This window comes from Pristiophorus japonicus, chromosome 6 (genome assembly GCF_044704955.1).
Source record: "Pristiophorus japonicus isolate sPriJap1 chromosome 6, sPriJap1.hap1, whole genome shotgun sequence".
Classification (NCBI taxonomy): Eukaryota; Metazoa; Chordata; class Chondrichthyes; family Pristiophoridae; genus Pristiophorus; species Pristiophorus japonicus.
The window spans coordinates 264,150,145-264,175,769 of NC_091982.1; the positions used below are offsets into that span (position 1 = coordinate 264,150,145).

Genomic DNA, 25,625 nt, shown 5'->3' on the forward strand with positions numbered 1-25,625 from the left:
GCCATCAGATGAGACTAAATGGAATGTCATGACTTACCGTTGTTACACTGTAGGGCCAGATTGGCACGGCTACAGCAGTCAAAACAGCAGTCTTCTGTTCTTCCCCGATTCTTTACCTGAATCGTTACCAATCTTCCTGCTGTCGAGGCCTCAAATGCAACAACCGTCTCTGACTCCTCCAACAGGTAAACAAACACACCTAGGGAAGGGACTAAGCTTTTTTAAAAATTCTAACATGTGCGATAAGAATTATGTTCATGGAATAAAGGTTCATGGATTAATTTTAATAGCATAAATCAATATTTAGATCTCAAGAAAACTATGTTAGCTGCACACAGACAGACAGGGGAACTGGTAATCACGGAGGTAAAGCTCGAGAGCTATTTATGCAGGTCTCTGAGTCACAAACAAATGAAAGGCATGAAGCAAACATGGAAAAATAAATCAAAAGGGACCATTTGACAAGAAGCAAAGGTCTGGAAAATAAACTTCCTACAAATGGGCACAAAGCTAATGTAGTTATTCTCTAGTGACTTTTTATGCAATTCAAATGTAATTATATTGGACACATTGATCTGTAGGTTGCAATCCAAGCAGTTATGCCAGGATCATACCCACCAGTGCTCTCCATCGCGGACCCCATCAGAATTTTTTAGATCACCAGAAGGGCAATTATTTTTTTTGGTCTTATAAAACTCCTATGAAGTGCCTTGGGGTGTTCTAGTACATTAAATACAAGTTGCTATTGTTGTTTTAAATATTAATCAGCCTTTACCAAGGCTTGGCGATTGGAGGTGGAGGGAGAAAAGAAAAAAGTGCCAAGCAAAAGTGAGATGAAAGGAAATGCTTTGTGGAGGTTGTGGACAAGTGACTCACATTTATTTTATTCCTCCCCCCATGGCATTTCCCGCAGTAAGTTGGAGGATACTCTGTTTATAATGACAGGAATATATTTGTGGCATAGTCAAATGCATTATTTTGTTATTATCAAGGTCTTGATTGGCCTTTCCGAATAGAAATAAAGATACAGTGCTTTGGGAAGCTGTCTGCTGCTGAAGTGGAGCAAAGTCTGGTCTGGTCTGGTCTGGTCTGGTCTGGCTTGATCTTTTAAACCAAAATCTAAAATAAGCACATCCTGAGGTTAAATGACAATCTGTTCTGTTGTGATTTGCTCCTGTTGAAGAAACATGACACCTGAACCAATCACGTGTAACTGTGACACTTTCAATTGTGATGGACATGCTTTTATTATACAAAGAGATTATGATAGTGCTGTGCCAAAAGTAACGACTAATTTCACCCACTACTTGTTTTGTTAGGTGGTAGTTCAATACAGAACACGTGTGCCATTAGAGATTACATTATACTTGCAGATATTGATGTTGAAGGTCACGTATTGTTAAACCCGTTCAGGTGGGAGTACATGATGATAGAGTCATTCCTAGCCAGGGGCTGGGGCCATGAAGGCAAAAGAGTCAAGGGTGAGGCAGCAGCAGGTACTTGCAGAAGTGAAGAAGGACTGTGCCTTCACCAGTTAACCTTAGAGTAACTGCAGCTATAGTAAACATAGAAACATAGAAAATAGGTACAGGAATAGGCCATTCGGCCCTTCGAGCCTGCACCACCATTCAATAAGATCATGGCTGATCATTCACCTCAGTACCCCTTTCCTGCTTTCTCTCCATACCCCTTGATCCCTTTAGCTGTAAGGGCCATATCCAACTCCCTCTTGAATATATCCAACAAACTGGCATCAACAACTCTCTGCGGTAGAGAATTCCACTCTCTGAGTGAAGAAGTTTCTCCTCATCTCGGTGCTAACTGGCTTACCCTTTATCCTTAGACTGTGTACCCTGGTTCTGGACTTCCCCAACATCAGGAACATTTTTCCTGCATCTAACCTGTCCAGTCCTATCAGAATTTTATGTGTTTCTATGAGATCCCTTCTCATCCTTCTAAACTCCAGTGAATACAGGCCCAGTTGATCCAGTCTCTCCTCATATGTCAGTCCTGCCATCCCGGGAATCAGTCTGGTGAATCTTCGCTGCACTCCCTCAATAGCAAGAACGTCCTTCCTCAAGTTAGGAGACCAAAACTGTACACAATACTCCAGGTGTGGCCTCAACAAGGCCCTGTACAACTGTAGTAACACTTCCCTGCCCCTGTACTCAAATCCCCTCACTATGAAGGCCAACATGCCATTTGCTTTCTTAACCGCCTGCTGTACCTGCATGCCAACCTTCAATAACTGATGTACCATGACACCCAGGTCTCGTTGCACCTCCCCTTTTCCTAATGTGCCGCCATTCAGATAATATTCTGCCTTCGTGTTTTTGCCACCAAAGTGTATAACCTCACATTTATCCACTGCATCTGCCATGCATTTGTCCACTCACCTAACCTGTCCAAGTAATTTTGCAACCTCTTAGCATCCTCCGCACAGCTCACACTGCCACCCAGCTTAGTGTCATCTGCAAACTTGGAGATATTACACTCAAGTCCTTCATCTAAATCATTGATGTATATTGTAAATAGCTGGGGTCCCAGCACTGAGCCCTGCGGTACCCCACTAGTCCCTGCCTGCCATTCTGAAAAGGACCCGTTTATCCCGACTCTCTGCTTCCTGTCTGCCAACCAGTTCTCTATCCACGTCAATACTTTACCCCCAATACCATGTGCTTTAATTTTGCACATCAATCTCTTGTGTGGGACCCTGTCAAACGCCTTTTGAAAGTCCAAATACACCACATCCACTGGTTCTCCCTTGTCCACTCTACTAGTTACATCCTCAAAAAATTCTAGAAGATTTCCCTTTCATAAACCCATGCTGACTTGGACCGATCCTGTCTCTGCTTTCCAAATGCGCTGCTATTTCATCTTTAATAATTGATTTCAACATTTTCCCCATTACTGATGTCAGACTAACTGGTCTATAATTCCCCGTTTTCTCTCTCCCCCCTTTCTTAAAAAGTGGTGTTACATTAGCTACCCTCCAGTCCATAGGAACTGATCCAGAGTCGATAGACTGTTGGAAAATGATCACCAATGCATCCACTATTTCTAGGGCCACTTCCTTAAGTACTCTGGGATGCAGACTATCAGGCCCTGGGGATTTATCGGCCTTCAATTCCATCAATTTCCCTAACACAATTTCCTGACTAATAAGGATTTCCTTCAGTTCCTCCTTCTCGCTAGACCCTCGGTCCCCTAGTATTTCCGGAAGGTTATTTGTGTCTTCCTTAGTGAAGGCAGAACCAAAATATTTGTTCAACTGGTCTGCCATTTCTTTGTTCCCCATTATAAATTCACCTGATTCTGACTGCAAGGGACCTACGTTTGTCTTCACTAATCCTTTTCTCTTCACATATCTATAGAGGCTTTTGCAGTCAGTTTTTATGTTCCCAACAAGCTTCCTCTCATACTCTATTTTCCCCCTCCTAATTAAACCCTTTGTCCTCTTCTGCTGAATTCTAAATTTCTCCCAGTCCTCAGGTTTGCTGCTTTTTCTGGCCAATTTATATGTCTCTTCCTTGGATTTAACACTATCCTTAATTTCCCTTGTTAGCCACGGTTGAGCCACCTTCCCCGTTTTATTTTTACTCCAGTCAGGGATGTATAATTGTTGAAGTTCATCCACGTGATCTTTAAATGTTTTCCATTGCCTAGCCACTGCCAACCCTTTAAATATCATTCGCCAGTCTATTCTAGCCAAGTTATGGTTTCACACAAAGAGCACCCATATCTTAGTGTTTTCCTAATTTCACAATCAGCCCTTATTTTACGAACTCCAATCGGTGGATGTCTCAATAGCACTTTGTCTCTGTTTGTTGTGGGCAATGTTGGGATGCACAGTAACAGGGGAATGCATTTTCTTGCTGCTAAGAGCAGTTAATTCACTCTTGAAAAGTGATCAGAAATTGAGAAAAACTTGGAAAAACAATGGCGTAGTCCCTGACCATCATATTCTGGAAATGTGATAAAATGTCACTCACAGAGGTAGCAGAATTTTGAACATCAGTACCATCCCCCTTCACATTTACGTGCTGGACTAAAGAAAGCTACTGGGGTTAGGGTTTCCACTTTGGGTGCAATTGGTGACCCAGGTGCAAATTGCGCCCAAAACTGTGTTCGTTTTGAGAAGATTTTTTCCCTTGAAGTTTCCACTCAAATTCATTTGCGTATCGCCGAACATAAAATCTGCCATGAAACAGTGCAATCGGGCAGCGTTTAGAATGTAATATATGAAAAATTTGTTGCTTTAAAGAATATTCCTTGATTTATTTAAGATTGGTTACCTGGTGCAGTTTGATTCATACAGGTGAAAATGGACTTAATAAGCATTTTTAATCAGAGTGTCTAGTCCATCATCTGTGCATAACCCGATTTTTAAATAACTGAAAATGACTTTAAAAAACTATACTGAACCATTTGATAGTTTTATTGGTGTACAGTAATCAGTTACTCAGTAAATGAAAAAAAATTATATTCAAAAGCTTTTTAAAGTGTCCTCATGCCTAAAAAAGCTTAACTTTTAGAGCCTGCTCGAAGGCCCGCAAAGGGTGCAATTAGCGGAAACTCACCATGGTGATTAATTCCATCTGGGGGCATGGCCAGTTTTGTGGGTGAGGCTGACTTCTACCTGTTTTTTAAACTAGCACAAAAGATTGAGGAAACTCAATTTGCATTGAACATAATTTGCGTTTAAAACTCTGCGATCTTTTGCTCTGGTTTGGCCAATTTTGGGTACATTGTGCCAAGAAAAACGGCGCATCAAAGTGTGAACTCTTGCCCCTGGTCTTTTACACAACAGTTTTTCATTCGTCAGTGCTAAATAACCTTGTGATTTGTGATATTTGTTTGTTCTGCCACTTGTATTTGTTGCTCAGTTGCTTACCTTCCACTGGCTCAGTTTCTGGGTTGGTGTAGGTGAGGCTTGTGCACATTCTGAGGGAGTAACCATTAGTGCAAGCTTTGATGCTGGAAGCTTTTAAGGGGAGAGGTGCCCAAGTCGATTGGTTTAACAAGCCTGGCATTGTGTTCAGGCACAGCCTTCAGTCTTTTTTGAAGGCAATTCTGAAACATATAATCCCATAAAGGTCAGCACAGAGTGAGCACACAGGAGAAACTCAGAAATATCTGTCGAAGGACATATGAAAACAAAAATTAGATTGGTCTCTGGCACATGATAATCAAATCTTTCTGGAAAGTAAATGATGTCACAAAGTCTTGCCATGAATGTTGTTTAGGTAGGTTACTAGTTAAAGTCAAATGCTACAAATTTATTTTTTATTTTATCTACATCTAAAATCCAAATTCTCCAACATGCCATAATTCTCATTTGTATTATTGTACACTTCTCTAGATGTCACACAAGCGGCCATGGACATTAAATCAGGTAGTCCTTATTGTGGTGGCACAGTGAACACTGGCCGATGACCCTTGTGACTTAAACAGAATAGATACAGCAAACATCACATTTCTTTTAGCACCCTTCCTAGGAAGAGTATAGAGAAAGCCAATTGAAAATGTAATTGCTTTAGAATATAACAATAATAACGTATTTAGAAAGCGCCTTTAACATAGTAAAACATCCCAAGGTGCTTCACAGGAGTGTTTTGAAACAAAACAAATAAATTTGACACCGAGCCACACAAGAAGAAATTACGGCAGATGAACAAAAGCTTGGTCAAGGAGGTAGGTTTTAAGGAGCGTCTTAAAGGAAGAAAGAGAGATAGAGAGATGGAGAGATTTAGGAAGGGAGTTCCGGAGCTTAGGGCCTAGTCAGCTGAAGGCACGGCCACCGATGGTTGAACAGTTATAATCAGGATTGCTCAAGAAGGCAGAATTTGAGGAGCGCAGACATCTCGGGGGTGGGGGGGGCAGGGGGATGGGGTTGTGGGGCTGGAGGAGATTACAGAGATAGGGAGGGGTGAGGCCATGGAGGAATGTGTAAACAAGGATGAGAATTTTGAAATTGAGGCATTGCTTAACCGGAAGCCAATGTAAGTCGGTGAGTTCAGGGCTATCAGAGGAAATTTGGCCCGGTGGGCTAGGGAAAGGAAGGGAACTGGCAGAGGTAGCTGACCAGATGGTCTCAATTTTTGAAACAAAGAAGTCAATGAGCTCCTTACACTTGTTGTTGGAGATTCTAAGATTACTTAGGATGTATAGTAAAAATGATCATCTCCAATACTCAAACATACTAGCGCAATATAACTAGACACTCCAGGTTGTATCATATGTTTTACAAATCCTTAGAATCTTTAACGTAATACTATGCTTTAGTGTTTGCCACAGATATTTACTAGTTCTGAAAGTGCTGTGTTATACAGAAATAGATAACATTTAAGTTGTTTTGCCATAATTTTTTAGTTTTGTTCCATGACACCTCAGAATTACAGCATTTCAAATGTAGGTCGTACTGTAAATTTACACAATACTCAACACTCCATCACAGAATAACATCTGGAGCGGAACCACATTATTTACATGTCTGTCAATAATTAACAATAACACTAACATTGAATTTCAGTTGATAGATAAACCTGTACAACAATTGCTATGTATTCTCATTTTGTTGCTCCTCTAAATATATTGTACACCAAAATTCAATTCTGAACAATGCATCTACTGTGTAAATAAAGACAGATCTTCTTTCCTTCTGCTTGGAAGTAAATTATACAGTAGAATGTTATAAAGATCTTCTCCCTCACTATTTGCTGGTGATTGAATGGTATAATGGATGGGTTGAAGATCTCTGAAACGGAGTGAATGAATGGATAGTAATATGCTACGATATGTTTTACCCTCCCAGACCCTGGGTTCAAATATACTCTCATGTCCTTCAAAAGCCATCTCTTTCTGCCAGCTGTTAAACTGAAAGGGATCTATGGCAGGCCAGTTGAAAAATGTATTTGTGCCTTCCAAAAATGGAATCTGCACTAGTCAGTTGGAAAGAAAATGCTGTCTATCTCAACTGGAGAGTTATGTAGATCATGTAGCAATTGAACTTCATTTTGGCAGAATGTACTCCAATGTAATGTTTGTTCCTGTACAAATACCTGGGGAGGGGGAGAATCAATGGAAAGCAAAATGCTCATAAGAGCAAGAAATGGTAGAACAAAAGAAAACAGCCCATAACATTACATTTAACATTAACATGAATCTGCACACCTCAGATATCATTAACCTAAGTAATTGCCTCCATTAGTTTCAGTTATTAACCCTCATTGGTGTAACAACAGAAAGGGAAGGGTATTGTAGACGTTATATTAATAGACGAGTAATCCAGAGGCCTGGACTAATAATCCAAGGAACACAAGTTCAAATCCCACACAGTTTGAGATTTTGAATTCAGTTTTTAAAATATCTGTAAATTAAGAACAATTGGTATCAGTAAAAGTGACCCCGAAGCTGTCGGATTGTCACACAAAACCAACTGCTTCACTATTGTCCTTGACGGAAGGAAACCTGCCTCCTTTACCTGATCTGGGTTGCATTTGACTTCAATCCTATAACAATGTGATTGGACAGGTGCAGTGAATTATATCAAACCGCTAGCATGACAAGAACAAAATCTGTGCCAGTTCTTTGAAAGAGCTCTCCAATTAATCCCATTCCCATGCTCTTTCCCCACATCCCTTCAGATTTTTCCTTTTCAAGTATATATCCAATTCTTTTTTGAAAGATACTATTGAATCTCCTTCCTCCACCCTTTCAGGCAGTGCATTCAGATCATAAACAACTCACTGCTTACAGTACAGATCGGGTAAGGACAGCAGATTTCCTCCCCTCATTTAGTCTACCTCCTTGCAGGCAAAAGTAGTGCACAATGCCTGTTAGAGGTACTCCCCCAGATAGGGCATCCACACCTTAAAACAAGTCGCGCTATATGAGGAAAAGTCCATGGAGCTCGTGAGGAGGCATTGTGCTCTTGCCGTGGGAGATGGCGAAATCAGCGGCAAATCAATAGCACCAGGATAGTCACTGAACACCTACACTATCACCTGTCATCTCTGGAAAGCACCATAAGGACATATATTTAAATAAAGGCACTTGGGCTCGGCAGACAGATCGCAAGAGTCAAAAGGGAACATGGGGGAGAGTTTGTAATGGGAGAAAACTGCCAAAAAAGACTTCTGCCCAGTTTTCCTGCCACAAAAAATTACTTGCCCTAACTATGCACCAGAAATATGCTGAAACGGTGAGCATTTTCACCCACCCCACCTCATTATTACTTACCTCATTGCAACAAAATTTGCGGCTATAATTGTTTGGTACTCCATAGAAGCAACAGCAATATTTTCAGAACATGATTTGAATTCATATACAATAAACAGCCACGAAGAGTGGCAGGGGAGGTAAGAGTATGATATATTCCTTATGACATCACAAACACACAGACTTTGCAAGATGGCTGTTAACTCAGGAACTTGTCAGGTGACTTGTCCTCTATTATATACAGCAATGGCTGCATTAACACAGTAGTCTACTGGGTGGAGCAGTAATCCACTAGGTGGAACTATATATTACACTTCTCCCTCCTTAATGATGAAGTAACTATAACAAACAATCATCATACATAACTTGCATGGTTATATATATAACAAAAGATATGGATTTATCTTGTCATATTTACAAATCAAACTCAACCTCTGGTTTTCTGTTTTGAAGAGGGTACCTCCGCTCTCGAACAGAACCTTCCAAACATGGTGTTGAACTGAGGCTCATTCTAGGCTGATCCTGAGGAAAGCTTTCCTCCAAGGGCTGCCCTTGATCTACATGAGAACTCTCTACAACTTCAGAGCTGGCAGAATTTTCCAGCGGCCTACATCTTAGTGTGTGTGTGCAAAAAGTGAAATAGGCTTCAACTTCAACGAATGAGAATAACAATTTGTGTGGTCCTCAGAGTAAGTAATAAAAATATACAACAGTACTCACTTTTTTTAAATACTGACCTTCCTGTGACTGTGTCACACCTCACTCCAGATTTCATATATTCCTTTAAAAGCTTTATTTACAGTTACCATCTGTCATTTGATTAGAGGTTTTCTCTTTTACTGGATAAAGTGCAAACACCTGATATCACTGCCAGGCTATGTAAACCATATCTAATTTGAACCTGTACTTGTGCATAATTAAATTTATATGAAAGGTCATCCGTGATCACCATTCAGATAGTTGTTTAACCCCGAGGATAGTACAGAGCACCAGTTGCATCAGGCACAGTTAATCTCATTTTTTTCTGCCTTCATATTTAAAAGACGAGTAAGTGTAGTTTTGAATGTACAGCTGACCCAACTATATCTCAAATGCAATCAATTTAAAACCATGAACAAAGCCATCCATAAAGATGGCACCTGTTAGTTAATTAAAATGAAAACTCTGTTTAAATCAGACAATTAAAAAATTTGTTTCACTTTAACATTTCAGTTTATTTACAGCTGCTGAAGATAAAATAAATCTTAACACAAATAATGCTCATCTTAACACCCTGTGAGGTTCAGCAGTGATAATGCATTGCAAACCTAATTCCGAAATGTGAAGATGGACATAAATGTGCTAAAGGATAAATTGAACTTGAAATTCTCCTCATTAACAACTTGATCTTCTTCCTATTGTTAAATAGAAAATGCACAAAAAAGAAAAGTATACAATGTAGTATACTGTGTTCGCTGATCACGATATGGTCTCCTCTACACTGGGGAGACCTCGGACTCCTGCACTGTTTCAATGAAGCTCAATGCAAGCTTGAGGTACAGCACCTCATTTTTCGTTTAGGCACTTTACAGCCTTCTGGACTCAATATCGAGTTCAACAATTTCAAAGCGTAACCTCTGACCATCTTTGGCTCCCTTTCTGCCCCTTCTCCAATGGCAGCTGGTCATTATTCTGCCATTCATACCTGATCCAGATTAATCTTTTTCTAACTTCTGTCATTACCATTTCAATTCGGCCCATCATCCCTTTTGTGTCTCTAATCTCTCCTGCCTTCCACCCTATCACAGACCTTCCCTTTTGTTCTTTCTTCCACTCCCTCCTTTCAGTGCTCTTTTCGATCATTTGGCAGTTCTGACAAAGGGTTGTTGAGCCGAAACGTTAACTCTGTTTTTTTCTCCACAGATGCTGCCTGCCCAACTGAGATTTTGATATCTGATCTGGAATGCTGACTTTTGTTTGAAATGTTATTTTATGTTTTTGTTACAATCATGTAAGTATACCTTTAAATGTGGCTGCATGATACCACTTCATTCAAGATAAATTTCCATTTTATCCAAACACATGCCCTGAAGCATGTTTTTGACTCTTCGAAAGGAACTGCCTTATGAAATTTTCAGCTTTTATGTTCCGCACTGGAGCTAATCAATCATGAATCCTTTGACCTTAACGAGGGATGGGGTGGAAGAGGTCCACAAGAAACCATTGAGAACAAAATAAAGACCGCACCAGCAGGTGAGATTAAACCAGCCTTACTTATCCCATAATGTTTTTATTTAAAATGAGCCGCCAACAATCTTAAAACACTAATGTAAAAACTCAGAGAAACATTAACAGCATGAGCATGAATAAGCACTTGCTAAGGGAAGAAGGTTAATATAATTATCCGAAAGAATATTATCAGTCAAAATGCCTAACAGAAAGCAGAGAGTTGGGATAAATGGGTCCTTTTCGGGTTGGAAATCGGTGGTTAGTGGTGTGCCACAGGGATTGATGCTGGGACCACAACTGTTTACAATATACATAGATGACCTGGAAGAAGGGACTGAGTGTAGTGTAACAAAATTTGCAGATGACATAAAGATTAGTGGGAAAGCGGGTTGTGTAGAGGACACAGAGAGGCTGCAAAGAGATTTAGATAGGTTAAGCAAATGGGCTAAGGTTTGGCAGATGGAATACAATGTTGGAAAATGTGAGGTCATCCACCGTGGAAAAAAACGCAGTAAAATGGAATATTATTTGAATGGGGAGAAATTACAACATGCTGCGGTGCAGAGGGACCTGGGGGTCCTTATGCATGAATCCCAAAAAGTTAGTTTGCAGGTGCAGCAGGTAATCAGGAAGGCGAATGGAATGTTGGCCTTCATTGCGAGAGGGATGGAGTACAAAAGCAGGGAGGTTCTGCTGCAACTGTACAGAGTATTGGTGAGGCCGCACCTGGAGTACTGCGTGCAGTTTTGGTCACCTTACTTAAGGAAGGATATACTAGCTTTGGAGGGGGTACAGAGATGATTCACTAGGCTGATTCCGGAGATGAGGAGGTTACCTTATGATGATAGATTGAGTAGACTGGGTCTTTACTCGTTGGAGTTCAGAAGGATGAGGGGTGATCTTATAGAAACATTTAAAATAATGAAAGGGATAGACAAGATAGAGGCAGAGAGGTTGTTTCCACTGGTCGGGGAGACTAGAACTAGGGGGCACAGCCTCAAAATACGGGGGAGCCAATTTAAAACCGAGTTGAGAAGGAATTTCTTCTCCCAGAGGGTTGTGAATCTGTGGAATTCTCTGCCCAAGGAAGCAGTTGAGGCTAGCTCATTGAAATTATTCAAACCACAGATAGATAGATTTTTAACCAATAAGGGAATTAAGGGTTACGGGGAGCGGGCGGGTAAGTGGAGTTTAGTCCACGGTCAGATCAGCCATGATCTTGTTGAATGGCGGAGCAGGCTCGAGGGGCTAGATGGCCTACTCCCGTTCCTAATTCTTATGTTCTTATGTTCTTATGTAACCAGATACTTATGATCCTCAGATCCATTAACATCATTAATTATCCCTTGGCATGACAGAGATTGGTTGTAGAATGTACATGGTATCGAAAAAAACAAAGACTGAATCCTAATCAATAGAAGTAGATGGAAAGGTCGGATTCAGAGACCACATGCCGGTCGTGGAAAGAAGGGTGGGAACAGTGATTTGCTACTGACATTAATATTATTCATTTATTGATAAAGTCAAGGTAAACCCAATCTATTTTACAATGTATTAGTGATTGAAAATTTAAATAAAGATTAGTACAAATTGGCTTATCTTTATTTAAGCAAAGATACCGCAAACTAATCTGATAGTCACTTCTGCAAAATAGGGTTTCTCTTTTGGCAGATATGGACATTGGCCATTTGTTAGATGGTAGATAACTCTTATGCTAAACCTGCTACTTCAGTGACCAAAGGATCATGAACCAATTGTTGGCCAAACTTCAAGAGTTCAATTGCTGCAGCTGCAAATATACTTTATTACATTTTATTACATAGTATTTGCAGCACGAAAACAGGCCATTCGGCCCAACAAGTCCATGCCAATGTTTATGCTCCACACGAGCTTCCCCCCATCTTCTTCATCTAACCCCATCAACATATCCTTCCATTGCTTTCTCTCTCATGTGTTTATCTAGTGTCCCCTTAAATGCACCTCAACTTCTCCTAGTGCTAGCAAGTTCCACATTCTAAGCATTCTTTGGGTGAAGTTTCCCCTGAATTCCCTATTGAATTTATTAGTGTCTAGCTTATATTTATGGCCCCAATTCTTGTCCCCCCCCCCCACCTCAAGTGGAAAGATCTTCTCTACGTCTACCCTATCAAACCCTTTCATAATCTTAAAGACCTCCATCAGGTCACTTCTCTTTTCTAGAGAAAAGAGCCTCAGCCTGTTTGCTCTTTCCTGATAGGTACAACCTCTCAGTTCTGGTATCATTCCAGTAAATCTTTTTTGCACCTTCTCCGTGCTTCTTATAACACGGAGACCAGAACTGTTCACAGTACTCAAGTGCGGTCTAACCAAGGTTTCATAGAAATTTAACTTAACTTCTCTGCTTTTCAATTCTATCTCTCTAGAAATGAACCCCAGGAGCTGATGATATTTAACAATGATTAAGTGTAGCTGTGTAGGCAGCTTGTCTCCTAAAGGGATCAGGTTCTGTGAGAAAATATCAAAACAGTAATGATGCTCTAAACCACTGTTTCTCAAACTGGGGTCCACAGACCCCTGAGGGTCCACAGAGACTTTCCCAGGGGGTCCACGACCCGAGGTGGCCTACGGTCGAGCTGATTCCTCTCCCTGGTGCCGTGACTCTGTGCCATTCTCCCGACACATGATCAGAGCGCCTGAATGAGTTCATGCAACCACGTACAATCTCTCAGTGCAGTTGTCACAAAACATGCCAGTGGGACAACATGGCGGTGAATCATGCATCCAGCAGCATCTCATTGTGCGTATGGGCGCTCATTCCTTCACTCACCTTTGTCAGCCTATTGACGGCTTTAAAAATTGTCCAACACTATGTGGCGAATCCTGGCCCTCTGTTGCTGTGGAGCACCAGAATTGGTGTGAGAAACAGGCTCACCCTTCTCACTAATATCTGAAAGTAAATACCTGTTTTCTTAAAAGTATTATTGAATCATTCTTTACGTGCAGCAATTTCATATTATGATTATTATATAGTATTATAATTTAGATGGGGGTCCGTGATTATTAATCGATTTGGAAAAAGATCCTCCAATCAAAAAAGTCTGCGAACCACTGAAGGAAGTCAATTGCTCAGCAGAGAAATGGAGGGGATAGGAGGGAAGAAAATTGGCAGAAAATGAGCAGGGACTAGGAAAAGGATGTGGGGCAGGGGGGGTGGGCAGAGGGAAATCTGCAATCAAATCGACAGGGACTTTGTAAGAAAAGTAAAAATGTACAAGTTAGCAGTAGGATCGTGCAGAGCCTCACATGTAGCAAGTGCCAGTAAAGATTGTGCTTGACAGCAATATCCCACAATCGATTCCCTGCCAAGGTCTGTCTAAACTCTGAGATGAAGGTTGGTCAGTTTGTTGAATTACCAGAGAAAATACGGTGCCTGTGGAATAGTGTGCTCGGAAGGAGTCAACCACTACAGGAGAGAAGTGCACGGAATGGGAGGGAATATAACTGGCAGTAAAAGGAGGAGGGGACGTAATGCATGATTTTGGAGTCAGAAATGAGGCCGCTCTACAGGCATACGGAAGCCTCATTTAACTGGTTTAATGATGTAAATCATAATCCATGCCAATTTGTTTTCTCCAGGGGTCAAATAATCAATATGTTTGGGTAAAGAGCTGTCAGCTGGAGGAAAATATAACTTGCAAGTCCTCTCTAAAATATGAAACTGGTCATCAGAACTGAAGCATCTGTCTGGAAGATAATCCATTATTACATAAGTGAGTTAGAGTATGCTCTCAGCTTCAGGGAATGTCTATAAACGCCAGGTCAACAATTCAGCCCATACCCTAAAAAGTGCAGACAGCAGTCGGACAATTACCTTCCTGTGGAAGAAAGGCTGCCCTCCCTCATGTACATTCACTGTTAACACCTCACGTTAAAATAACTGGACAACGCTTTGTTTTTTTAGAAAAAAAACCGCTATGTATAAGAGATTTTATGTCGCCAAGCAAAATTCGGTGCTCAAAGTGAAGCAAATGTTGGTTCAGCACTGAATTGAGATTTGGGGCTAGTTAAGAGTTGGAACTCCAGACTCGGAAACGACTGTGCAAATAGACTAAAGAAAACATCGTGGGCTGTAAACATGTACTGTTTGAATAAAAATATCCTTACCTGAAAGGAGCTCACAAATGCTTTATTTTTCCAGAGCTAATTAAAAAAAAGGTCCAAGCAATAATGCTCTGCCGGGGAGGGAGATGAAAAATAAAATATATTTTAAAGTGTCAAACATTTCAAATAAAGGAGGGAGTGTGAGGAAAGCAGAACGATGGTGTTGAAGAGACTGGAGAGGCTGGGTTTGAGAGGCAATGTTACCAACGATTCGTTATCTAATTAACAATTCATATTACAGTGTGCTTTAATCTGACAAAGCTTTCTATCGCCCAACTGGCGAACATTATTTTACTGGCTGTCGGTGGGAAACAGATCATAGAACTGATATTTATTCAATCATCCAATTAAAGCCGTCTCGAAATTGTTATTATTGTAGCTCTCTGTCGTTTCACTTGTAATTATTTTAAAAGGTAAAGGAAAAGAGGCAGGGAAAAGTTACACAAATAAGCGGTCAGCTCTGCCCCCGATTACAGAAACGCACAAACATGTCTAAAGGACGAGGTTTATCTTACTGCTGATCAAATATGTTTTGAATGCTTCCGTTACTTCTCCCTTTCAAAGAGTTATTCTTACCGTTCACTGTGGAAGGATACTGCTCCTGTTGCTAACCTGCCACTGGCTTAGATCCTCAATCGCACACATTTGGTGGCAGTGTGCTCCCATTTCAAGGACGTTTCCCAAGATTCTGGTGGCATAAAGCAGGATCTCTCTATTTGGACTCTGCACACGTGTGGGAGATGGACTCGATGCAACTGGCCTTAAAGCGACAATCACAGCCTTTCGGCAGGGAGAAGATACGAATTGTTTTAGGTCGGTGACAGCTATTTGATATAGTTACATCCAGGCCATTCACATTGCCACCATTATCTCCTCTAACTGCCCCCAGCCTTCCCACTTCCCCAACTCCCCAATCCCGGCCCCCCAGGAAATGTGCCCTCATCCTTCCCAGTCTTTAGTTTTTTTTCCTTTGGTCCTTGGCTCACTTACTTCATCTGGCTGCTCCCTAAATCCCCTTCTATCCCACCTCCCTGACTACCCAACTTTACCAGCTTACTAACTTCATTAACCCGTGTCTCACATTCAGCACTGTCCCCAACTCAACAACAACTTGTACTTATATAGCGCCTTTAATATATCAAAACATCCCTAGGCGCTTCACAACTCCATCAAAATCCGGGGGTAATTTTAACTTAACTGACGGGGCGGGAAACCCATGGGGTAGCATAGAACACCGGTCTTACACCCCGCCCAGTACTCCTCTCCATCGGGCAGGAGGTAAAACCTGCGCTGTACCTGACCTTGTCAGTTTCCTGCCTGGCGGGTTAAGTTAAAATTGCCCCAATTATCTCCACTTCTCAAGAAATCTACATTGAAGCGTTCCATTCTTCCCAACTACTGCTCTATCTCAAATCTTTTTTTTCTCTCAAGAATCTTGGAGCATACTGTTTTCTTGCAATTGCATTTGCACCTCTCTCACCAGTCCCTACTTGAGCCTTTCCCATTTGGCTTCTACCTCAACCATTGTACATAGGCTGGTCAAAGTTACAAATGACATCCTGCCAACTCTGACCATGGCTCTCTCGTCTACTTCTGCTCATCAATCTCTACTGCATTCAATACAATCAACCACTTCAACCTCCTCTAATGTCTCTCCTCGGCAGCTAATTTCCTGAGCACTACATCGCTGCCAATGACTTCTCTTCCACTGCTTGCATGGTCATTTATGATATACACTTGCTCCCCCCCCCACCCCCCCACCACCTTTTATATCTTGGTGACATTCTCTGGAAGCAGAGATTTAATTTCTACATATATCCTGATAATATGCAGCTCTACCTTGCTGCGTCCTCAATTTGCCAAATTCTCAAATTACCTGTGTGATATCAAGACCTGGAACAGCCAAACTTCCTCTAGCTAAATGTTAGAAAAACTCAGTCTAAGCTCTTTGACTCCCATCAGCATCTCTGAGAATTTGACCTTAATTCCATCAGCTTTCACATATACCATTTTAAGATTAGCCAAGAAATGCAAAACCTTGGCATTCTAGCCCAGCTTTTTCCCCTACATCCTTTTATCTTTTTCTGGTGGGGTTAGGCAGAAATCCCATCCATAGGGGAATCAAGGGGTATGGTGAGAAAGCAGGAATGGGGTACTGAAGTTGCATGTTCAGCCATGAACTCATTGAATGGCGGTGCAGGCTCGAAGGGTCGAATGGCCTACTCCTGCACCTATTTTCTATGTTTCTATGTTTCTATGTCTGTACTAAATTGGCACTTTTACCCACATTAAGATTCATCATTTATTCCTTAGCCCAACCTGTTCCCTTTGCATGGTATCTATTTTTTCTCCCATTGAGGACGCAGCAAGGTAGAGCTGCATATTATTAGGATATATGTAGAAATTAACTCTCTGCTGCCAGAGAATGTCACCAAGATATAACATGTAGATAATGAAAAAGGTGGGGGGGGTGGGGGAAGCAAGTGTACATCATAAATGACCATGCAAGCAGTGGAAGAGAAGTCATTGGCAGCGATGTAGTGCTCAGGAAATTAGCTGTTAGTGGTGTGCCACAGGGATCAGTGCTGGGACCACAACTGTTTACAATATACATAGATGATCTGGAAGAGGGGACAGAGTGTAGTGTAACAAAATTTGCAGATGACACAAAGATTAGTGGGAAAGCGGGTTGTGTAGAGGACACAGAGAGGCTGCAAAGAGATTTAGATAGGTTAAGCGAATGGGCTAAGGTTTGGCAGATGGAATACAATGTCGGAAAGTGTGAGGTCATCCACCTTGGGAAAAAAAACAGTAAAAGGGAATATTATTTGAATGGGGAGAAATTACAACATGCTACGGTGCAGAGGGACCTGGGGGTCCTTGTGCATGAATCCCAAAAAGTTAGTTTGCAGGTGCAGCAGGTAATCAGGAAAGCGAATGGAATGTTGGCCTTCATTGCGAGAGGGATGGAGTACAAAAGCAGGGAGGTCCTTCTGCAATTGTATAGGGTATTGATGAGGCCGCACCTGGAGTACTGCATGCAGTTTTGGTCACTTTACTTAAGGAAGGATATACTAGCTTTGGAGGGGGTACAGAGACGATTCACTAGGCTGATTCCGGAGATGAGGGGATAACCTTATGATGATAGATTGAGTAGACTGGGTCTTTACTCGTTGGAGTTCAGAAGGATGAGGGGTGATCTTATAGAAACATTTAAAATAGTGAAAGGGATAGACAAGATAGAGGCAGAGAGGTTGTTTCCACTGGTCTGGGAGACTAGAACTAGGAGGCACAGCCTCAAAATACGGGGGAGCCAATTTAAAACCGAGTTGAGAAGGAATTTCTTCTCCCAGAGGGTTGTGAATCTGTGGAATTCTCTGCCCAAGGAAGCAGTTGAGGCTAGCTCATTGAATGTATTCATGTCACAGATAGATTTTTAACCAATAAGGAAATTAAGGGTTATGGGGAGCGGGCGGGTAAGTGGAGCTGAGTCCACGGCCAGATCAGCCATGATCTTGTTTAATGGCGGAGCAGGCTCAAGGGGCTAGTTGGCCTATTCCTGTTCCTAATTCTTATGTTCTTATGTTCTCCCATGTCACATGGCCAAACCAGTTTATGTCATCTGGATATATTTTATTAATACTTTAAGAAGCAACACTCTCCAACCTGTTACATTACAGGATTTACTACTTTTTTAATGTTTTAATATTTGTAAGCAGTAGATGCAATGACATAATATAGTTGCCAATATATAGCTGCACACTTATGACAGGTTTCCATGTAAATATGAACATTAATCACAACATTTAATCCTGCAAATTTCACTAACGCTACTCCAATCTTTTAATATATTTAAATTTTTCAGTTGAGAACATGGTCACGCCCTAGTTCATTGAAATCAATGGGCTAAACTTTCACCTTCATTTTCGGCAGGTTTTTGGTGGTTTTCTCGGCGGTACAGCTGTTTTTGCTAGAGAAACCGCCGGCGAAAGTTTCCCTCTTCGTTTTTTACTCTTACTACCCAAATCTCAAAACGCCTGCTGGGACCAAACCGCTGATGTGCACCGCCGAGAAAATCGCCAGGGCGTAAGTTTGGCCTCAACGGAAGCCCGTCCAGATCGCCGAGGGAACCGCCCGGTGAAAGCTGCTTAAACAGGGCGGTAGGTGAGTACTGTGCAAAGAAAGGTAAGTTAAAGGTTCTTTATTTATTTTTAATTGTAAAATCGTGATTAGGTCTTGGGAATGTTTTTAAACTTTTTTTTTGTTAATTAAAAAAAAAAGTTTTTTCCCCTCCCTCGGCCCAACCGTAGCCTCGGACTAAATTTTTAAAAAAATGTTAAGAACTGCCCGTTTTACTTAGTTTCCCCTTTAACCGTGGAGAATAATGGTGCAAGATCTATTTTCTCGTCGGGTGATTATTTTTAAGTTAATCGAAATTTTCACCAGCGTTACTTGCAAAACGTTCGGGCATTGAGGGGCTCTCGGGAAAGTCCAGCCCAATGACTTTTGTAACCAAGAGTAACACCTGCTATTCTTACTTCCTGCAGGGGTGGCGCTGCAACCTCTCTCATCCAATTACAATAAACACAAGACAAGACATACCATTTGAAGTGGGGTTTTCAAGATCTGCTATAATTAAAGGGTTAAGAATGGGTCTCGGGACTAAAAAGAGCTAAATAGGCTTTTGTAGTGGTCAGCTTTCTAAGATGCTAAAAGGGCAGAAGAGATAACGCTAAGATTAACATGTCAGAATGATTAACTGTTGCAAGTTGTGTAACCTGAAGACAATTACAAATTGCTAAACTGTTGACCCACAAGAGGCCCAACGAGGCAGTTAAACAGAGCAAGGGGTCAGAAGTAACACGTTGGAGAAACTCCATCTAGTGTGAGACATAGGCCAATGATTGTGTGACGCAAAATGGAATTAGTCAATCAGCAATTGTGCATGTGGGCTTTGGGCCAGTTAAATGGTATAGGAGGGCCATGCACGAGGCTGACATGCATCATTAAGTGTATAAAAGATTGCTTGGAACTTTGTATCATCGGAGAGGCCTGGCTACAGACAAATGAGCAGGCGGTCTCCCCACCAGTGCAAAATAAAGACTACTTGAATCTTCGAACCCATACCTGGTGTTGAGTGTTTATTTTAAATACTCCACTACAATTGGCATAGCCGGCAGGATCTCAAGCGGATGGCGGACACCGGCAGATGGAAGCCATGTCAAAGACGTGAGTACGTTTTAATTACCAAGCACAGTTAGGAGAAGGGCAGAAATCTGTCTGGTGTCAGCTGCTTGAGAGATCCGAATCTACAGGTCTGGCCGAGACTTCAAGTAGTCAGCGGAAGATCCCAGGATCCCAGAAACAATTACGATCGGTTATATAGAAGTGTGTCTGTGTAACGTTGCAATTGCGATTGCAAGTAACGGTCTCATTCATGAGGAGAAAGTAAGGGACGTACTGCTGACAACCAATATGTTGCAAGTATTGGTCTCATTCAGGGTGAGTAAGTAAGAGATGTACCACTGACAACAAATAGGTTGCAAGTATCGGTCTCACTCAGGGCGAGTAAATAAGGGACGTTCTGCTGACAACCAATAACCATGGGAATTGAGAAACTTGAGTGGGGACCAGAGGGGTCTCTGACACGATACCTAGCAGACTAAAATCGAAAACTAATTGAAATAATGATTAAACAAAATTGGAAATCAGACGACCCACCCACTGAACAAAGAAAATGATGGGAGTTGGAAAAGAAACAAAAGGGGGAGAAAACCTTCATTTTAGTCACTCACACGTATTATGAATTAAATAGACAGACTAAACTATTGACTGAAAAGTGACAAAATAGTGTTACACCAACAGTAGGTGTGGTGGCGACAGCACATGTCAGGACACATGAAAAGGACGACGATATAGACTGGGGGGTCTTAGGCAGAAAGGCAGCTGAATACAATCAAGACCACCAGTGGGACGGACCATCCCCCTGTGAGAAACAACTGCCAGCGGCCCCCTTTAAGGTAGAGTTCATACCAAGAGCTCTCGCATTCCCAGCCCAGGGACAGGCAGTAGCTCTCCCAGCAATAGCAGACCAGGTCAAAACTATGTATGTGTCATTCTCCCAGGTGACAAATTAAAACTACTACAGATACTGCCAGATTTAAAATCCAGACAAAGTAACGGGGTGTTTTGGCCAAAGATGATGGAAATGTGAATATGTCATAACTTTCATAAGCGTGATGTGGGAGGATTAGTCAGAGAAAAAATTAATGAAGATATGTGGCAATGACTGGCCCAAAATTTCAGGGATGGGACGTGATGCGCCTGAAGTGGTATCCACAGCTGTACAACAGGCGGCGGACTACGATCTGTTTAAAGCTGATGTTATACGGGTCATGGGAGTAGTACCTGTAAACTGGGGAATAATAATGGGGGGGGGGTCACACAAAATAAAGGAGAATCATCGCAAGAAATTGGAGGCATATAGCAGAGAAAAGTGCTAAAACCTACAGGGGACATACTTTAAAGTAATTGGGGGGGAGGATTAGAGAAGATCCCTTCACCCAGAGGGTGGTGGGGGTCTGGAACTCACTGCCTGAAAGGGTGTAGAGGCAGACACCCTCACCACATTTAAAAGGTACTTGGATGTGCACTTAGAGTGTCCGAGGATCAGAAATTGAAACTGGTTTAAGGAATAATAGATAATTATGACTCAATAAAAAGGAGAGAAGGGAAGATAATGTTTTTTTCTTACTGTTCTGGTGGTTTTCTTTGGTGTTTAAAGTTTTTGGGAAAGCATATTTCTTTGTGTGGCTGTGGTTCCTCCTCCTTTTCCAAGTGACATTGGGAAGTTTAAGATTGGAATTACTGAGGTTAATTAACCTATTAAAAATCAGACTTTTATTACGGCCCAGATAAAATTCTGGTTGGTGTAAATTGTGTGGAGAGCCTTTAGTTCCGGACATAAGGCATTTCACATCAATAATTGGTATGGTTTAAAAAAAGATTCTGACCAATTTGTAACTGGAGAGAAAGGGATGAGATGCTAATGGTGTGGAAATCCCGGTGGTTAGTGGTGTGGCACAGGGATCGGTGCTGGGACCACAACTGTTTACAATATACATAGATGACCTGGAAGAGGGGACAGAGTGTAGTGCAACAAAATTTGCAGATGACACTAAGATTAGTGGGAAAGCGGGTTGTGTAGAGGACTCAGAGAGGCTGCAAGGAGATTTGGATAGGTTAAGTGAATGGGCGAAGGTTTGGCAGATGGAATACAATGTCGGAAAGTGTGAGGTCATCCACCTTGGGAAAAAAAACAGTAAAAGGGAATATTATTTGAATGGGGAGAAATTACAACATGCTGTGGTGCAGAGGGACCTGGGGGTCCTTGTGCATGAATCCCAAAAGGTTAGTTTGCAGGTGCAGCAGGTAATCAGGAAGGCGAATGGAATGTTGGCCTTCATTGCGAGAGGGATGGAGTACAAAAGCAGGGAGGTCCTTCTGCAATTGTATAAGGTATTGGTAAGGCCGCACCTGGAGTACTGCGTGCAGTTTTTGTCACCTTACTTAAGGAAGAATATACTAGTTTTGGAGGGGTACAGAGACGATTCACTCGGCTGATTCCAGAAATGAGGGGGTTACCTTATGATGATAGATTGAGTAGACTGGGTCTTTACTCGTTGGAGTTCAGAAGGATGAGGGGTGATCTTATAGAAACATTTAAAATCATGAAAGGGATAGACACGATAGAGGCAGAGAGGTTGTTTCCACTGGTAGGGGAGACTAGAACTAGGGGGCACAGCCTCAAAATACGGAGGAGTCAATTTAGAACCGAGTTGAGAAGGAATTTCTTCTCCCAGAGGGTTGTGAATCTGTGGAATTCTCTGCCCAGGGAAGCGGTTGAGGCTAGCTCATTGAATGTGTTCAAGTCACAGATAGATAGATTTTTAACCAATAAGGGAATTAAGGGTTACGTGGAGAGGGCGGGTAAGTGGAGCTGAGTCCACGGCCAGATCAGCCATGATCTTGTTGAATGGCGGAGCAGGCTCGAGGGGCTAGATGGCCTACTCCTGTTCCTAATTCTTATGTTCTTATTATGTTCCTCCCCCCGGGTCCGTACGATGTTTCTACATACCCGGGAAGGCATCAGAAAAGCCGGTTTTCGGCGCGCAATGCGCATGCGCTGAAAACCGGCTTTTCCGATCTGTCAAGTTTCTGGCTTGACAGATCTCGCGCATATCGGGAGCGAAGACATTTGCAAGGGCAAGATTGTAGGATTTACACAAATCTTGCCCAGCAAATGTCCTCAAAACTGTTGCGCCTGATAAAAGCTTTTACAGGCGAAGGAGTTTAAAACATATCAAAAATAATATTTTAAAAAACATATTTATGTTAAAACCCTGCCCACTCAGGTAATTTTATTTTAAACCATAATTAAAACTTTTTTAAAAATCGGCAATTTTTTTCTTTAATAAACATTTATATCAACTTTAATTTCTATAGTGTATTTATGTGAGGTGTTTTTTAAAATATTTTATGTAGTGTTTCGGGGCGTTTCTCATTTACAGTAATTGGAGTTTCAGACTTACGAAACTCCTATTACTATGAATGAGAAAATACTTTACAGTAATTGGGTGTCTTGGCCCATGTGACTCCTGCGGACGTCCCAACGTGAATGCTCTCCATTGTGCATGAAGAGGAGGCCTCTACTCTGGGATCTCTGGTGGGCATTCGACCAAAATGTAGGTGCGCATCTTTTTTCCTATTTTTAGTTGAACGCCCGCGGGAAGAAGAAACCGGGATTTCTGGGCCATTATGTGCAAAGTTGTCTTTCTGAATGTTTATTTTAACTGTAAAAGCTCAGAGGCTTCACAAAATTAAAAGTTTTTAACTGGAAAGTTAAACTGAAAAGGCTGCAAGCTGTGGGACTGAAGTTGACATTGATTGATGGTCTGTGTTTGTCGGCTTTCGAAACAAAGGAAGTTCACTCTTTCACAAGCAGCTGTGAACTCTGTTTTAATTCAATGGAATGGCTCAGTGTGTGGCTGCATTAGACTGTGCAGCCTGGGCAGTCAGGGTCTGCGAACCAGTGGTAATTCTGCACAGATAGTGCCACACACGCAACCTACCCTAGTAGAGTTATTGAATACCGGTAAACTACGATCCCTTTCAGACAGCCGAAGAGCTGCGTGGAAAGTGGTCGTCATACCTAAGGACCGGTCAGTACAGATAGTGAGGGATGGCCGAGTGAATCCGGCAGACGGAATACGATCTGAGGGAGAGGCACATGAATGTCAACTGACAATAGATGATGACATAAAGGGAAACATGTCAGATGAACCCATCGATAACCCGGACCAAACTTTATATGTAGATGCATCACGCAGGTATATAAATGGAGAACCCCATACAGGTTGGGCTGTAGGTAATCAAGACAGAAAAATTGTAGCAAAAGTAGGATTGGAGGGAACCTTATCAGCACAAGTTGTAGAATTCGTGGCCCTCACCAAGGCGTTAAAATTAGCCAAGGGAAAAATGGTTAATATTTATACCTATAGCCGCTACGCGTTTGGAATAGTACATGACTATATGACAGCATGGAGTAGGAGAGGGTATGTAACCTTGGGAGGAGGACACATAAAACACGAGAATATTGTTAGATGGTTAGTAGAAGCTGCCCCAGAACCCGTGGAAGCAGCAGTGATAAAGATAAAAGCTCACAGGAAGGTAGGAGATGCCCAGCAAAGAGGCAATAAGTTAGCGGATGAGATTGCCAAAGAAGCTGCAGGCAAGAAGCCAGTTACTATAAACACAGTAGCTGCCAAAGGACCTGGGGAAATAAATATACACAAGCTTACAGGAGGACACGAGCATAGAAGAACAAGAATTATGAACTAGGAGAGGAGCTGTAAAAGGAGGGGAGGGAATATGGAGGAAGGATTTATGGGTGTAAGTGCCTTACTGTATTCGTTGGGAACTGCTGAATATATACCATGGACCCGACCATAGAGGGTGCAATGGCATGATTGACAGGCTGAGTCGGGACTTGTGGTAGAGTGGGTTAGGAAGCGACGCAGCCAAGCATTAGCAACGTTGCATAGTGTGTGGTCAATATAATCCGGGAAACCAATAAGGGTCAAGATGACACACCAGCCACGACCCAAAGGCCCGTGGGAGAATTTACAGATAGACTTTACGGGACCATTACCAAGGAAAGATATGTATGCATTAGATTTTACACTTTTGTGCATATCACCCAAAAATGGGCTTTATTTCCGGCGCGGGCGGTAAAAATGGTTTTCAGATCGCCGGCTTCTCGCCCATTCTCAAAGCACCTAGTCTCCATTTTTGATATTGGCATTACTGCGAGTGATATGAAATGGGCAGTACTGTTAAATCTCGCTGACCTTCTGCCGTAAAGTGTCGCCGTCCTTAGCAACGGCATGGCAACGGCATTCCAGCGATTCAGGAAGTCAAGGGTCATCACGACATGCGCAGGAGGAGACAGAGAGAGAGGAAGCTGAGAGGGACTGAAAGCGTGTGTGGGTGTGGTGTGTGCTTGTCTGGCTGTTGTGGGAGGCATGAGGGAGATTCACCAGCAGCATCAGAAACATAGTTGGCACCGAGTTTTTGTCCAACAAATAACATATAAAATGGAAGGGATGGAGGAGGCCCTGGAGCTGGTAGCCAGGAACACTGGTGGCAGAGGGCTCCCAGTGGTCCCGGAGTATGGCACTGCACCCCAAGGTGCCACACACCCATTGCCAACCACATGAGAGCCAGGAGCAACATCTTGCTTCTGGCTCGGAGCACGTTCCCACCTCGGGACCGTCCTCTCCCGTATCCGTCCAAGCAGCGGGTCGGCCGTCATCCCCCCATCCCTCCCAATGAAGCATCGCCTGAGGAGCTCCTCGGCCAGGCGGCTTGGAATCAGGAGGGGAAGGGGAAGGGGTAGAGGTGGGAAGGAGAAGCTGGGGGGGGGGGGGCGCGGGGGCGAGTTTGGTTTTACAGAAATACTGATGATTTCAGACAAATGTTCGGTTTAAATGTTTTTT

At 42.3% G+C, this 25,625-nt stretch overlaps 1 protein-coding gene across 1 annotated transcript in view; it reads right to left on the reverse strand.

The window, feature by feature from the left end:
* The window catches only part of vwa5b2 (von Willebrand factor A domain containing 5B2), a 133,470-nt gene extending 128,437 nt beyond the window's left edge, over nt 1–5,033 (reverse strand). The window contains exons 1-2 of the mRNA XM_070882511.1: nt 4,895–5,033; nt 38–199 (exon numbers count right to left, since the gene is read on the reverse strand). Coding sequence (XP_070738612.1) covers nt 38–199; nt 4,895–5,033 — 301 coding nt within the window. The remainder of the gene's footprint in view (nt 1–37; nt 200–4,894) is intronic.
* Between the last annotated feature and the right edge of the window lie 20,592 nt (nt 5,034–25,625).